The 16,109-nt window shown below is 43.6% G+C and overlaps 1 protein-coding gene across 7 annotated transcripts in view; it reads left to right on the top strand.

Annotated features, from left to right (window-relative positions):
* Positions 1-16,109, top strand: part of LOC111142454 (protein HIRA) — an 85,554-nt gene that overhangs the window by 54,389 nt on the left and 15,056 nt on the right. For 6 of the 7 annotated variants that reach the window (XM_022495616.1, XM_022495612.1, XM_022495610.1 and 3 more), the window contains 7 exons: positions 9,678-9,882; positions 10,237-10,341; positions 11,584-11,732; positions 12,931-13,092; positions 13,638-13,696; positions 14,099-14,204; positions 15,826-15,948. In XM_022495616.1, the coding sequence (XP_022351324.1) occupies positions 9,678-9,882; positions 10,237-10,341; positions 11,584-11,732; positions 12,931-13,092; positions 13,638-13,696; positions 14,099-14,204; positions 15,826-15,948 (909 nt within the window). The remainder of the gene's footprint in view (positions 1-9,677; positions 9,883-10,236; positions 10,342-11,583; positions 11,733-12,930; positions 13,093-13,637; positions 13,697-14,098; positions 14,205-15,825; positions 15,949-16,109) is intronic. The other variant, XM_022495615.1, reaches the window with a different exon arrangement.

The following is a 16,109-nucleotide window of genomic DNA, read 5'->3' as shown; positions in this document are numbered from 1 at the left end:
GTTGAGCATTGACTCTTGATTTCAGCTCATGTCATGATCTCAGGTTTCTGGGATTAAACCCCACATCAGGCTCCACGCTCAGTGGGGAGCCTGCTTGGGATTCTCGCTTTCCTTCTGTCTTTCTTGCCGCTCACAATCTCTCTTTCTCTAAAATAAATAAATAAAAATCTTCTTTAAAAATATGATATAGGGGCACCTGGGTAGCTCAGTCATTAAGCATCTGCCTTCAGTTCAGGTCATGATCCCAGGGTCCTGGGATCGAGCCCTGCATTGGCTCCCTGCTCAGCCGGAAGCCTGTTCTCCTTCTCCTTCTTTCCCTCTCCCTGCTTTTGTTCCCCCTCTTGCTGTCTCTGTCTCTTTGTCAAATAAATAAAATCTTAATATATATGATATACAAATAATAAGCAGATGAAAAAATATTCAACCTTATTAGCTATTGGGGAAATACAAGTAAAACCACTTTGTGTACTTCTAGGAAATCAAAAGATAAATAATAAGTGTTGGCATCAATGTGAGGAAATTGAGAATTTCATACGCTGCTGGTGGTTATATAAAATGGTATAGACACTTTGGAAAATAGTTCGGCAGTTCCTTTAAAAGTTAAACGTAGAACGGGACTCCTGGGTGGCTCAGTGGTTAAAGCCTCTGCCTTCGGCTCGGGTCATGATCTCAGGGTCCTGGGATGGAGTCCCCCGTCGGGCTCTCTGCTCAGCAGGGAGCCTGCCTCCTCCTGTCTCTCTCTGCCTGCCTCTCTGCCTACTTGTGATCTGTCAAAAAAAAAAAAAAAAAAAAAAAAAAAAGTTAAACGTAGACCTAACATTTGACACAGGAATTTCAGTCCTAGGTAAAAACACCCAAGAAAAATGAAAACATGCCTACACAAATAACTTCTACGTGAATGTTCATATCAGCATTCTTTCAATAGCCAAAAGCTTGAAACCAACCAAATGTCTGTTACCTGACGTATGGGTAAGCAAGATGTGGTTGTGCATACAATGAAATATTATTCAATCATAAAAAAAGGAGTAAAGTACAATACAGTCTACAGCACAAATGAACCTTGAAAACATGCTAAGTAAAAGAAGCCAATTCTGGATATTTCCTATTCTGTGATTCCATTTATAGAAAATTTCCAGAATGGGGACATCTATGGGAATAGAAAGTAGATTAGTGGCTTCCCAAGCTGTGGTGAATGGGAGAATTTGTTGGGGGAGGGAAGGCGTTATAACCTAGAGGTATAGGGTTTCTTTTTCAGATGATGAAAATATTCTGAAATTGCTATTGCGGTTGTTGCACAACTTTGTGAAGATAGCAAGAATATTGGATTGTATACTTTAAATTCCTGAATTGTATGTGGGTTACATCTCAGTAAAGCTGTTACCAAAAATAAACGCATTATACACATACATACACACACATACACGTACACATACACAGATTCCAGTGGAGAAGTGTAAGAAAATGCATGAGATACCGTGTTTCTATGTCAGCAGTACCTAGGACTTCTAAGTGGAGTTTTTGATAGGCTTTTGTTTTGAAAACTTCCATACCTTCAGCACCATCAAACATCTTTCTTTGTATCCTTCACCTGGATTCAGCAGTTTTTATCACTTTTGCCAGTTTTTATTTTACTTTTACTCTACAACACACATGACAGAAACAAAACACTTCTGTCCTTCCTGCTATGAGTCACTTCCTAAGCAAGGATGTTCTCCTACATAATCACATTCCATTATCATACTCCAGTAGGTATTTAGTCCTACACTTTAAAATGTTTTTTTAAAAAATTTATAAAGTACTGTCCATCGTTTAGAGTTTTCTCTTTGTGTTGTAGAGTTGTATCTGTTTTGACAAATGTATGTCTTGTATCCAGCATTATAGCATCATGCACAGTAACTTCACCTCCCTAAATATCCCTTGTACTTTAGCTATTAATCCTTCCCTTCTTCTTCCCTGAACACCCGACAATCACTGAACTTTTTACTGCCTCCATAGTTTTGCCTTTTCTAGAATGTCGTAAAATTATATCATACTGTATATACCCTTTCTAATGGGTGTGTTTCACTTAGCAACGTAATGTTCTTATGTGCATTTTCATGGTTTGATAGCTCATTTCTTTTGATTACTGAATAATACTCCATTGTATGGATGTACCACAGTTTGTATGCACTACCAGTTTATCCATTCCCCCATTGAAGGACACCTTGATTGCTTCCGTTTGGGGGCAGTTATGTATAAGTATTATATAAGGCTGCTGTGAACATTCACGTGTAGGTTTTTGTGTGAATAAATGTTTTCAGCTCAGTTGAGCTAATACCTAGGTGTGCAATCGCTAGGTTGTGTGGTGAGACTAGGTTTAGCTTTGTAAGAAACTACCTGTCATTCACAATGACTGCATTTCCACCAACAATGAATGAGTTCCTTTGATCCACATCCTTGTCACATTTGTTATACATTTTTTTTAGATTTTAGCCATTCTAGTATGTGTTGAGTGATCTCTTATTATTGTTTTTATTTTCAGTTCCCTGATTTTCACTTCTAATGTTGACCATCTTTTCATATGCTTATTGACCATCTGGATCTTCTTTGGTGGGGTGCCTTTTTATTTTTTAGATTAGATTGCTTGTTTTCTTACTGTCAAGTTCTACAAATTCTTTGTATATTTTGGTTACAAATCCTTACTCAGATAATGTCATTTGCAAATACAAAAGTCTTCCGGTCTTTGGCTTCTCTTTTCATTTTTTTAACAGTGTCTTGGAGCAGAAATTTCTAATGTTAATGAAGTCCTACTGAACCAGATTTTTTCTGTGATGAATCATGTTTTCAGTATTGTGTCAAACACTCGTCAATAATATTGTAATAACTTTGTATGCTGACAGATGGTAACTACACTTACCATGGTAAGCAAAATAAATTTGCCAAACCCAGACTCATCTAGACTTCCAACCATGTTTTTTTCTAAGTTCTCCTTTTATAGTTTTATATTTTACACTTAGATCTATGATCCATTTTGAGTTAATTTTTGTGGGAGATGTAAGGAATGAGTCTAGATCCCATTTTTGCATGAGGTTGTCCTGTTGTTTCAGCATCATTTGTTGAAAAGAGTGTTCTTTCTGTGCCTTTGCATTAATTATATCACTCAAGTATATTTGTATGGATCTATTCCTAGGTCTTTTATCTTTCCATATAAACTTTAGAATCAGTTTGTCAGTATATTCAGTATAATTTCCTGGGACTTTTATTGGGATTCCATTTAATCTCTAGATCAAGTTATGAAAAATTGACATCTTAACAATATTGAGTCTTCTAGGGCATCTGGGGGCTTAATCAGTTAAGCGTCTGCCTTCAACTCAGGTCGTGATTCTCAGGGTCCCGGGATTGAGCCTCTCCTCAGGCTCCCTGTTCAGCGCAGAGCCTGCTTCTTCCTCTGCCTTTGCTTCTCCTCCTTCTCGTGTGCACACTCACTCTCTCAAATAAATAAATAAATAAAATCTTGGGGGAAAAAAAATTTAAAAAATATATATTGAGTCTTCTTATCCATAAATGTAGAATATCTCCATTTATGTAGATCTTTGATTTCTTTCATCAGAGCTTTCTTGTTTTCCTCATATGGAATTTAGACATATTTTGTTAGATTTATATCTAATTATTTCATTTTTTTATGCTAATGTAAAAAGTATTGTGTTTAGAATTTCAAATACCAGTTGTTCCTTACTGATATGTAGAAAAGCAGTTGACTTTTGTATCTTAACTTTATATCCTGTAGCCTTGCCATAATTGCTTATTAGTTCCATTTTTTGTTGTTGTCTTTGATTCTTTGAGATTTTCTACAAAGAGAATTATGTCATCTGCAAATAAAGATAATTTTATTTCTCCTTCCCAATCTTAATGCCTTTGATTTCTTTCTCTTATCTTACTGCATCAGCTAGGATTTCTAGTACCATATTATATTAAATAGAAGTAGTGAGAGGGGACATCCTTGCCTTCTCAGTCTTATGGGAAAGCATTTAGTGTCTCACAATTAAGAATGATGTTAGCTGGGGCGCCTGGGTGGCTCAGTGGGTTAAAGCCTCTGCCTTTGGCTCAGGTCATGATCCCAGGGTCCTGGGATCAAGCCCCGCATAGGGCTCTCTGCTCAGCAGGGAGTCTGCTTCTCCCTCTCTCTCTGCCTGTTGCTCTGCCTACTTGTGATCTCTATCAAATAAATAAATAAAATCTTTTAAAAAACAAAGAATAATGTTAGCTATAGGTGTTTTTGTGAATATCCTTTATCAAATTGAGGGAATTCTCCTCTAATCTTGTTTGCTAAGAGGTTGGTTTTTTTTTTACTGCTAAGAGGGTTTTTGTTTTTTTTTTAAATCATGAATGGATGTTGGGTTTTGTCAAATGCCCTTTCTGCATCTGTTTATAAGATGATAATATTTTTCTTCTTTAGCTTTATTAGATATGATGGATTACATTAATCATTTTGAATGTTGAGTAGTTTGTGTATCTGGAGTAAATACCATTTGGTCGTTGTATATAATTCTTATACATTGTTGGATCTAGTTTGCCAGTATTTTGTTGAAGATTTTTACATCTATCTTCATGAGAGATACTGGCCTATAGTTGTTTTTCCTTGTAATATCAGTATCTGGTTTTTATATTTGGGTAATGCTTGCATCATGGGTGTTAGGATTTATTTCCTCTGCTTCTCTTTTGTAGAATATATTGTAGAGAATTGGTATAATTTCTTCTTTAAATATTTGGTAGAATTCACCAGTAAAACTGTCTGGGCCTGGTACTTTTTTTTCTTAGAAGGTTGTTAATTGATTCATTTTCTTTAATACACCTATTCAGATTAGTTATTTTTCCTTGTGTGAGTTTTAGTTGATTGTTTTTTGTTTTTTTCAAGGAACTGATCCATTTCCTCAAAGTTACCCAATCTTTGGGTTTAGAATTATTCCTAATATTCCTCTGTGTTCCTTTTATTATTGTCTATGGGAGCAGTAGTAAAGAACCTTTTTGCATTTTTGACATTAGTGATTTGTGTCCTCTCTTTTCTTGATTAGCCTGGCTACAAGTTTATTAATTTTATTACTCTTTTAAAAGAACGAGCTTTTTATTTCATTGATTTTTCTCTGTCATTTTCCTGTTTTAAATTTCATGGATTTCTGCTCTAATTTTTATAATTTATTGTCTTCTCCTTGCTTTGTATTATTTTACTTATTATTGCCTTATTATTATATTATTGTATTGCTATTTATTATTTATTTGCTTCTGCTTGCTCATCTTTTTTCTAGTTCCTAAAGGTAAAGTTTAAGTTTTTTATTTCAGGTCTTTCTTTTTTTCTAAAATACGCACTCTCGGGGCACCTAGGTGGCTCAGTTGGGTAAGCTGCAGACTCTTGATTTTGGCTCAGATCATGATATCAGGGACAGGACATTGAGCCCCACATCAGGGTCCATGCTCCTCAGGAAGTCTGCTTGAAGATTCCTCTACCTTTCCCCCCACCCTCACTCTTGTTCTCTCTCTCTCAAATAAATAAATATTTAAGAAAAAGCAAAGGGAAGGGGCACCTGGGTGGCTCAGTCGGTTGGGCGCCTGCCTTCAGCTTGGGTCATGATTCCAGGGCCCTGGGATCGAGCCCTGCATTGGGCTCCCTGCTGGGCGGGGAACCTGCTTCTCCTTCTTCCTCTGCCTGCTGCTCTGCCTACTTGTGCTCTCTCTCTCTCAAATAAATAAATAAAATCTTTTAAAAAAAATAACAAAGGGGGTGTCTGGGTAGCAGTCAGTTAAGTGTCTGATTCTTGGTTTTGGCTCAGGTAATGAATCTCAGGATCCTGAGATAGAGCCCTGTGTTGGACTCCACATTCAGTGCAGAGTCTGCTTAAGACTCTCACCCTCTGCCTCTCCCCCCAAAAAATAAACAAATAAATCTCTTTTTAGATTTTGTTTATTTATTTGAGTGGGGAGAGGCACGAGAGGGGAGAAGCAGACTTTCTGCTCAGGAGCCCAATGCAGGACTCAGTCATAGGACTCCAGGATCATGACCTGAGCCAAAGGCTGGCACTTAACCAACTGAGCCACCCAGGTGCCCCAATAAATAAATATTTTTTAAAATAGTAGGAGTAAAATAAAATATATTCTCTGCTATAAATTTCCTTCTAAGCACTGTTTCCACTGCATCCCACAAATTTTTATACATTACATTTTTGTTTTTATTTAATTAAATATTTTTACAATTCTCTTGTGACTTTTTCTTTGACCATGTATTGTTTAGAAGTGTGTGCTTCTATCTCCATTTGGAAGTTTTTCAGGTATATTTCTGTTATTGTTGTCTATCGAACATTCAGGATTCAATGTTGTGGGCTTAAAGCATACTTTGTATGTTTTTTATCCTTTTAAATTTGTTAGAGTATGTTTTAAGACCCAGAATGTGACCTTAGTGAATATTCTGTGTGATCTTGAGAAGAATGTGTATTCTGCTATTGTTATATGAAGTATCTTATAAATATCAACCAAATTCAAATGAATAGATAGTACTGTTCGTTTGAGTAATTCGTTAACTGATTTTCTGTCTGCTGGATCTGTCGGTTACTGATAGAGGTAAATTGAAATCTCCACTTTTGGTTGTGGAGTTGTATAGTGCTCCTTGTGGTTCTATCAGGTTTTGCCACATGTGATTTGATGCTTATTTGTTAGGCTTGTACATTAAGGATTGCTATGTCTTCTTGGAAAGTTGACCCTTTTGTCATTATGTAATGTTCCTCTTTATTCTTAATACTTTTACTTACTATGGTGTCCACTTTGTCTGAAATTAATATAGCTACTCCAATTTTCTTTCAATTAGAGTTAGCATGGCATGTAGGCATATGCTGGAGAGTTGCAAGTTTGGTTCCAGACCACCACAATAAATTTAATATTGCAGTAAAGCAAATCAAATGAATTTTTTCATTTCCCAGTACATGTAAAAGTTGTTGACAACCTACTGTAGCCTGTTAAGTGTCCAATAACAGCATTGTATCTAAGAAAAACAATATATATACCCTAATGGAAAAAATACTTCATTGTTACGAAATGCTAACCATCATCTCAGCTTTCAGCAAGTCATTTTTTTTTGCAAATGGAGGGTTTTGCCTCAATGCTAATGGTTCCTAACTGTTCTGGGTGGTGGTTGCTGGAGGTTGAGGTGGCTGTGGCAACTTTAAGACAATGAAGTTTGCTACATCGGTTGACTCTTCCTTTTATGAACAATTTCTCTGTAGCAATGCCGTTTGCCAACATTTATACACAACACTTCTTTCAAAATTGAAGTCAGTCCTCTCAAAACATGCCACTGTTTTATCAGCTAAGTTTATGTAGTATTCTAAATCTTTTTTTTTTAATTTTTTTAAGAGATTTTATTTATTTATTCGACAGACAGAGATCACAAGTAGGCAGAGATCACAAGAGAGGCGGGCAGAGAGAGAGAGGAAGGGAAGCAGGCTCCCCGCAGAGCAGAGAGCCTGATGCGGGGCTCAATCCCAGGACCCTGGGATCATGACCTGAGCCGAAGGCAGAGGCTTCAACCCACTGAGCCACCCAGGTGTCCCCTTTATTGTCTTTTCAATAACGTTTACAGCATCTTCTCGGGGAGTTGATTCCATTTCAAGAAACCACTTTCTCTGCTCCTCCATGAGAAGCAACTTCTCATCCATTCAGGTTTTCTCATGAGATTGCAGCAATTCAGGCACATCTCCAGGCTTCACTTCTAATTCTAGGTCTCTTGCTGTTTCCACCACATCTGCAGTTACTCCCTCCACTGAAGTCATGAACCGCTGAAAGTCATCCATGAGGGTTGGAATCTACTTCTTCCAAACTCCTGTTCATGTTGCTGTTTTGACCCTGTGAATCTTGTATGTTCCTGGTGACATATAGATGATGAATCCTTTTCAGAAAGTTTTCCATTTACTTTGTACAGATCCGTCACAGAAATCACTATGTATGGCAGCTATAGCCTTACAAAATGTATTTCTTTAATAGTAAGACTTGAAAGTCAAAACTACTCTTGATCCATGGCCTGCAGAACAGACGTTATGTTAGCAGGCATGAAAGCAACATTAATTTCATACATCCGGATCAGAGCTCTTGGGTAACCAGGGGTATTGGCAATGAACAGTAATTTTTTTTAAAGGTTTTTATTTATTTGACACAGGGATAGAGATCACAAGTAGGCAGAGCAGCAGGCAGAGGGAGAGGGAGAAGCAGGCTTTCTGCTGAGCAGGGAGCCTGATGTAGGGCTCAATCGCAGGACCCTGGGAACATGACCTGAGCCAAAGGCAGCTGCTTAACTGACTGAGCCACCCAGGTGCCCCTGAACAGTAATATTTTTAAAGGAATCTTTTTCAGAGCAGTGGGTCTCAACAGTGAGCTTGAAATACTTAAAATATTTAGTAAACTACGCTATAAGCAGATATGCTCTCATCTAGGCTTTGTTGTTCCACTCATACAGGGTAAGGCAGAGTAGATTCAGCATACTTCTTAAGACCCTAGGATTTGGGGGGTGGTAAATGAGCATTGGCTTCCACTTAAAGTCACTAGCTGCATTGGCCCCTAACAAGAGAGTTAGCCTGTTCTTTGAAGCCAGGCATTGACTTCTCTCCAACTGTGAAAATCCTAGATAGCTTCTACTTTTTAAAACAAGGCTGTTTCATGTGTATTGAAAATCTGCTGTTTAGTGTAGCCACCTTCACTAATTATCTTAGCTAGATCTTCTCGACAACTTCCTGCAGCTTCTACATTAGCACTTGAAGCTTCTCCTTGCACTTTTAGTTATGAAACCAGCTTCTTTCCTTCAAACTCATGAACCACCCTATGCTAGCTTCAAACTAGTTATTCTACTCCTGTTATACCAGAGCCATGTTGAACTGGTGGTGAGGTTTCGGGGAGGAGAAGCATTCTGTTATCACGTGATAAATCTTTTTTAGTTGTTTTGGACTGGTGACCCTGGGCTATGACCTTCAGAAGAATTCTGTAGTCTGTGTAGCCGGGCGGGGGGGGGGGGGGGGGGTGCTAGGCTATAGTTGGTTAATTTCCCTGCCGCTAAGTCACATGGGGTCTAGTAAAGTAGTTTCGCTTGAAGGCAGGCTTTTGTTAAGGAGAAGGGAACTCTGACTGTGTTTCAATGGTTCTTTTTCCCCTCCACTAGCCAAAAGCACTGAGGGGATTTTTTTCATCCCTGATCTTCACCTGTGAAAGCCTGTTAGAGCTCTTGGAGGTAAAACCAACATAAGTGTGGGGACCTTCCTGCCACCAGACCCCCAAGAGTTTTGATTTACAAGCCAGCCCACACTCAGCCTCCAGCAGTGTACCAGTTACTTTAAGTCTTCCTTCCAGTTAGGGCTCCAGGGGCTTAGCTCCAGGTGCGTTCCGACTTTTTGTCTTCACCTGGCATCTCCAGTTTCCAGGCTGGTAGTTTGCCTTGTGACCTTACTTCTCTGATGAATCCAAGAAAAGTTGTTGATTTTCACTTTTTCAGCTTTCCTCATTAAGAATGAGAGTAATGACTTCCAAGCTCTTCGCATGTTGGGGCAGAAACAAGAAGTCCTTTTTTACTATTTTTATTTATTAATTTTTGGTGATGAGTATGGATTTTATTAATTATTATAAACTTAGTAGTCATATGGAGTAGGCCATGGATGTCTGTGTTTGTGCAGGTTGAAAGAGCAAAACCTTGTGAAGGAGCTAAGGCCGCGGGACCTCCTGGAGAGCAGCAGTGACAGCGACGAAAAGGTCCCTGTGGCTAAGCCCTCCTCGCTGTCCAAGCGAAAACTGGAGCTTGAGGTGGAAACAGTGGAAAAGAAGAAAAAAGGGCGGCCTCGGAAGGACTCTCGGCTCATGCCTGTGTCTCTGTCTGTCCAGGTGAGGCCAGTGGGCCCATGCGGTCTCCCCCAGCCCACTTGTGAGCTCAGTGCTGGAATCTGCACGTGCCCGAGTGCGATAGGAGAAGTGGTGCGTGCCACTGTGTGCCTCATCAGTGTGGGAACAATCGGCAGAAACTTGCAGGCCCCCACATCTGCCCTCAGCCCACTCAGAGTCCTTGACCAGTTCCCTGGGGTCAGCTACTCATCTGGAAAGTGGGGGTCTTTATAGCATTCATCTGCTAGGTGGAAATGCCTGGGGAACTGGCCTGGCCTCACCACTGGGTGACTCACCTTTACCTGACTTTGCCCTACGGTGCTGGGGCGGGGCTCAGAGACATTTCTCCTCTTGCAGTCCCCAGCTGCCCTGACCGCAGAGAAGGACGCCGTGTGTTTGTCTGTACCAGCACCTGCACTGAAACTACCCATGCCAGGCCCCCAGAGAGCATTCACCCTCCAGGTGAGCAGGCTTCCCACCTCTGCACACTCTCTCCACCATCCCCCTCTGTAAAACCCGAATTATCACTGACTTAGGTCTGCTTTTCAATGGCTCTCCATCACTTTCTGAGGGAAGTTGTAGTTAATCAGAGCCAGATCAACTCTGTAAAAAAAACGGTCTTTGAGGGTCAAAGCCCCTCTTCCCCAGGGACTCTCTTGCTGCCCCCACCTCGAATTTCTCTCCTCTATGCTTTGCTCTTACAGTCCTGCTGCCATCTTCTGGATGGCCAGCTCCTTCAAAACTTGTCTCAGGTATTCTTCTGGAAGCCTCCTTGAGCTCCACGCTCCACCCTGGGCAGCCTTGGGCTTGGTACGGTTGGACTGCATGGTAATGGCCTACCTCCCCATCATCCTCCCTTGCTGGCCCTGTCCCTGTCATCATCAGGGCTATTTGAGTTCTTGAAGTAGAAGCTTATGACTGTGTGCTTTTTCAAAACACACCTCTAAAACAAAGAATCCTTTATGCCCAGAAGCCTTCCATTCATTCCATCTAGCACCTGACCTTAGACATGCCATAGGTTCATGCCTATTATTCCTCAGCTCAGGTGCATGTCCTCAGAACACATTCTAGGACCCCACATGGAGGTCACTTTCCACTGGTCACAACTGCCCCATGCATGCTGGTCTTCCTGGGATACCTGAGAGCTGATGTCAGCCCTTCTCACTACAGGTCTTCTGGGCCTAAGGATAGGGACCCACGTGGTTTGTTCCTGTTGCTGTTGTGCATGGAGATAGGGCACACAAACCCCCTTCCAAATCCTAGCCACCGCCCCCCCAACCCCCATCCAGGACCTTTACCACTGAGTTCTGCATGGGGATATTCTTGGTTTCCGGGGGTCTATAAACGGGCCTTTCTCCCAGTCACCCACTTTTGTGCCCACATGAGTACAAACTATTCAGCCGTTCTGCCTGGGTTTTCCATATAGGGGTATCTAGTCCATGAGCTCCTTGGGCATGAGAGATGAGACCAAGCAAGCTCCCAGCCGTCTCCCTGCCCTGGGGGCCACACATCCAAATATCTGGCCTTCTCGTCCCACCCTGTTACTGCACACACTGCCACCCTCCTGTTTACCAGCCCGTTCTCTCTGCCTCTCTGTCTTTCTCCTACTTTGGGCCCTCTGATGATCTCACCTGTCACATGACCCAAGTCTCAGTGGGCCCACCATCACCTGAAAAGACATTGTGTTTGCTTTCCTCCACCCAGGTGAGCTCCGATCCCTCCATGTACATTGAAGTGGAGAATGAAGTGACTGCCGTGGGGGGTGTGAAGCTAAGTCGTTTGAAGTGTAACCGGGAAGGGAAGGAGTGGGAGACAGTACTCACCAGCCGGATCCTCACCGCTGCCGGCAGCTGGTAAGGGCAAGGGTCTTCACCCAAACCAGCTTTTAATGTCAGACAAGCACCATGTGCTATGCTGTATGGCCCTGTTACTGTCTGAGGCAGGAGGCATTGCCCTACATGCTAGCTTCCACAGAGACCTGTGCCATGCCTTGCCCTAGGCTAAGCGTGTACATGTCTTCTCAGCCCCCACAAAACCTAATAAAGTCAGTATCATTATCACCATGTTATAGGTGGGGAAACGGTCTTTGAGGGTCAACCAAGGCAGGATTTCTACCCAGATGTTCTGATTCCCTTATCTGGCCATATTCCTAAAGTCTCAGGTTCCAGGCTGAGCTCTGCCTGGCTCTCTCTAACATGGGATGATTCTTTCTCTGGACCCCAGATTTTCTTCTAGAGAAGTCACGATGGATTTCTGATTGTCCTGTGAGTCCGCAGCCCAGCCCTCTCCATATTCTGCACTTTGAGGGGAACCTTAACTCAGTGGTTAGTCTCCTAATGTCTTCCCATGGACTTCCAGGCCATGATGCCCTAACGCTGTTTCACATGTGCTTGATCTGGAAAGAGGACCAGCATTTTCCTCAGGTGCCTGTTGAGGTGTAGGGCCTCTAGTCAGGACCGTCTTTGACTCTTAAAAGGATTTTACAAACATAATTGGCTTAGATACAGTAACTTTAACTAGGCCCTTAGTCAGTTATCATAAGGCTGCACCTACAATGCTTTCAAAATGTCTGTGAGTACTTGACCTTCTATCTTAGGTCAGGTTCCCATGGACCCTGAGTGAGTGCATGGTGTTGCACTTAAAAGGAACCATACTTCTGTACCTCCTTTTCATTCTCTGCCAAGATAAGCAAACTGAGCTTCCTGATCCCAGGCACTCACAAAGGGCAAATGGGCCTGTGTCCTGGGCGTTGCTGTGGGCTCCCCCTGGATTAGCATTAGTGTGAGCTCAGAAAAGCTCAAGCAGCCCCTGAAGGAAAGAGAACACATTCTTTTTAATCAGATGTTTCATTGAAACTAGGCTGCATCAGCCCTGCTGCCCCAGTCCTTGGACAAGGCCTCACCCACCTCTCCCTTTGCTGCACCTGCTCAGAGGAAGGCCGCAGCAGGCACGGGTCAAGCACAGACAGAGGGAAGGCTCTGCATTTCAGGGCTGCTGCCTCTGCCACAGCTCCCGATGATCATGACACCTGTCCCCTCTCTGCTTTTTCAGTGACGTGGTATGTGTCGCCTGTGAAAAGAGGATGCTATCCGTGTTCTCTGCCTGTGGTCGCCGCCTCCTCCCTCCCATTCTCCTGCCGTCCCCAATCTCCACTTTGCACTGCACGGGCTCCTACGTCATGGCACTCACTGCTGCAGCCACGTTGTCTGTCTGGTGAGAGGCAGGCCCAAGGTGGGGTGGGCTCTAAGCAGGATGGGATGGGGCTGTGCAGGTCCCCTCTCACTGCAGGGTAGGGAAGGCAGCAAAGGTGGCTACTCGGCAGACATGTCTTGGGGCCCTGCTGGCCTGGGCATCTTAATGCCTGAGGAGCCCTGAACAGCCAGTCACACATTGCTTATGATAGCCACCCCGCACTGGGGGAGTGTCCTGAAACCTCACGACAAATCACAATGCCTAATTGCATGTGCCATTGTCCAGAAAGGGGATCTCGGCTGCCAGAGCGTGGCCACACTTCTCCCAAAGTTGGCATAGTGTTGGTGGCGGGCCCTACAGCTGTTTCCTAGGCCCTCTGCTATAGACTTGTGGAGAGGTAGTGTAGTACACATGGGGAGTAGAAGCCACTTCCAGCACAGAGCTCCTCTCCTGGAAGCAAGGGCTGGGTATGTACCAGGGACCATGGAGTGGGGTCTGATCATTGGGGCACATTGTGATGCTTTTACCCCTGCTGCAGAGTAAGCTGTTCCCTGTCTCCCTCCTAGGGATGTTCACAGACAGGTGGTTGTGGTGAAAGAGGAATCTCTACACTCCATCTTGGCAGGTAACCTCAGCAGTGGACCGCCCCTTGTACGTTGGAGTTGGGGGAGGGCTTGGCAGCTTGGGTTCCTGACATGGAAGCACCCTGTTCAGCCTAGATGGAGAGCCAAGCTCTGGGCCCAGCCTGAGGCATTTCGTGTTGTAGGGGATGTCAGTACGTTGTAGGGTGATGCATTCTCTCCAGGGACATATTTTAATGGGTCCCTGAGAGGTGATGAACAGCCTATGGATAGCAGTGAGACCCTCATGTGCAGAGTAGAGCAGTGACTGACTAGTTATGCGTAAGTGTTAAGACACCTGTTGCTAGGACTGTGGGAGCTGTGCTTTGCATTTCTCCTTAGGTGTGTATGCAGGCACCTGCTGATCAGAACACACCCAAGAACCCATTCTTGTGCTGTCTCCCCAGGAAGTGACATGACAGTGTCACAGATCTTGCTGACACAGCATGGAATCCCAGTGATGAATCTGTCTGATGGGAAGGCATACTGCTTTAATCCATCACTTTCTACATGGTAAGTAAGCCAGCTCCTGGCCCTACCCTTCTGGGAGAGTGTCCATCTGAGCTGGAACAAAAGCAGTCAGGCCTGCCTGGCTCGGCTCCTGACAGTCAAGCCCTGGAGTGGGTGCCATGGTGGCAGCCCTGCTGGACTCTGTCCGCTAGAGAAGAGAGAGAGCTCAAACCTGCCAGTACAGGCCCCACTGTCCCTGTGGGCAGGGATGCTTTCCTTCTACATTGTTTCCTGAGGTCACTTTGGAACAGGCATTTGAAAATTCTTATGGTTGTCAATACACATTTCCAGCCTTGCCTCCTTAGCCATTGTCAGCATAGGCGAGTTGGCTTCATAACAACTTCACCATCATTCCGCACTTCTTGTAGCTTAGCAGGAGCTGAGTAGTACTTCTGGCTGACTTTGTGAATTAGTGAGGTTGCATAGTCACTCACTATATGTCATGGTCTGTGTCTTTCCTCAGCCCATTTTGGAGTTTGGAGGCCTTTTCTGTATTTGCAAAATCTTTATTCCCCCAAGATTTTAATCCAGATGTGTGAAGTGTGTACATTGTGTACCAGCCAATCAGAAATTCTTTTCTTCTGCCTGCACCTTTGGTCCATCATACCCAAACCAGCTGCCTTCCAGCCCTCTTCTGTTAAGAGTTGCCAGGCACAAGTTTATCCTCCCACTGAGATTTCTTTCTTGAGTTTAAAAAAGAAGGGTGGGGGGATGGGGAGCCGCTGCCCCTGGCTGGTTCAGTCATTAAAGTAAGCAACTCTTGATCTTGCAGTTTTAAGTTCGAGCCCTATGTTGGGTGTAGAGATCACTTAAAAATAAAATCTTAAGGGGTGCCCAGGTGGCTTAGTCAGTTAAGTGGCTGCCTTCGGCTCAGGTCATCATCCTAGGGTCCTGGAATCGAGTCCCACATTGGGCTCCCTGCTCAGTGGAGAGCCTGCTTCTCCTTCTCCTCTGCCTGCCACTCTGCCTGCTTGAGTTCTCTCTCCGTCAATTAAATAAATTCTTTAAAAACAAAATTAAAATTAAAAAAAAATAAAATTTAATCTTTAAAAAAAAAACCTCCCCATTCCCAGCTCTCCCAAGTTGCAAACTTGTGTATTTTATGTGATTACTATAATAGTGGAAACAGACTAGTTATTTAAGAAGGGAAACGTTGGCCCGGTATTTTACAAATTCACCCAACTATTTTTAAAGTGTGGCTGGAATGTTTTCAACAAAGATGTGAAAGGTCCCAAGAAGGTGAAAACTGTCTGCTTGGGATGCTAGAGAGGCCCAGGAAGGCTAGCACCTGGCATTCCTGGAGGCTTCCAAGGACCAGGCCGTATGGGCCCCCAGCAAGTGGGCACCTGTGTACACTTCATACACAGGCTCCTGTCCTCAAGTTCTGAGACTATGGTGCTCAGGGGGTCCCAGCAAGAACCCTGTTGATGACCTTCACCGTCATTGATTTTGCCTCATGAAACCTGTCCCTGAGGGCCCTGTGGGGAGAATGCAGTGCTACTTGGCCTCTGCTGACACTCTGACAGAGAGTCATGTGGTACCTGCTTCTTGGCGGCCTCACCCCCAGCCTTTCTGGTGGACCTCCTGGTTTTTCTGACCTCTGCTCCTGCTGTTGCCTCCCCAGGAACCTGGTTTCTGACAAGCAGGACTCCCTGGCCCAGTGTGCGGACTTCAGGAGCAGCCTGCCTCCCCAGGATGCCATGCTATGCTCCGGACCTTTAGCCATAGTCCAGGGCCGTGCTTCCACGTAGGTGACTCAAGTGTTGGGGGAGGTGGCTGGGTCATGCAAGCACAGTCCCACTCAGGCCTGCTCTCTGACTGCCCAGCCCTCTGCCTAACTGCTGCTTAGCACAAGTAGGCTCAAGGTGCCAAGGGTTGTGGGCCCACGTTGGGTAATATCTCAGGGTA

Source organism: Enhydra lutris, unplaced genomic scaffold, assembly GCF_002288905.1.
Source record: "Enhydra lutris kenyoni isolate GAN:26980312 unplaced genomic scaffold, ASM228890v2 scaffoldscaffold8, whole genome shotgun sequence".
Taxonomy (NCBI): Eukaryota; Metazoa; Chordata; class Mammalia; order Carnivora; family Mustelidae; genus Enhydra; species Enhydra lutris.
The sequence above is the reverse complement of the archived record's forward strand: the minus strand, read 5'-3'. Positions and strand labels throughout refer to the sequence as shown.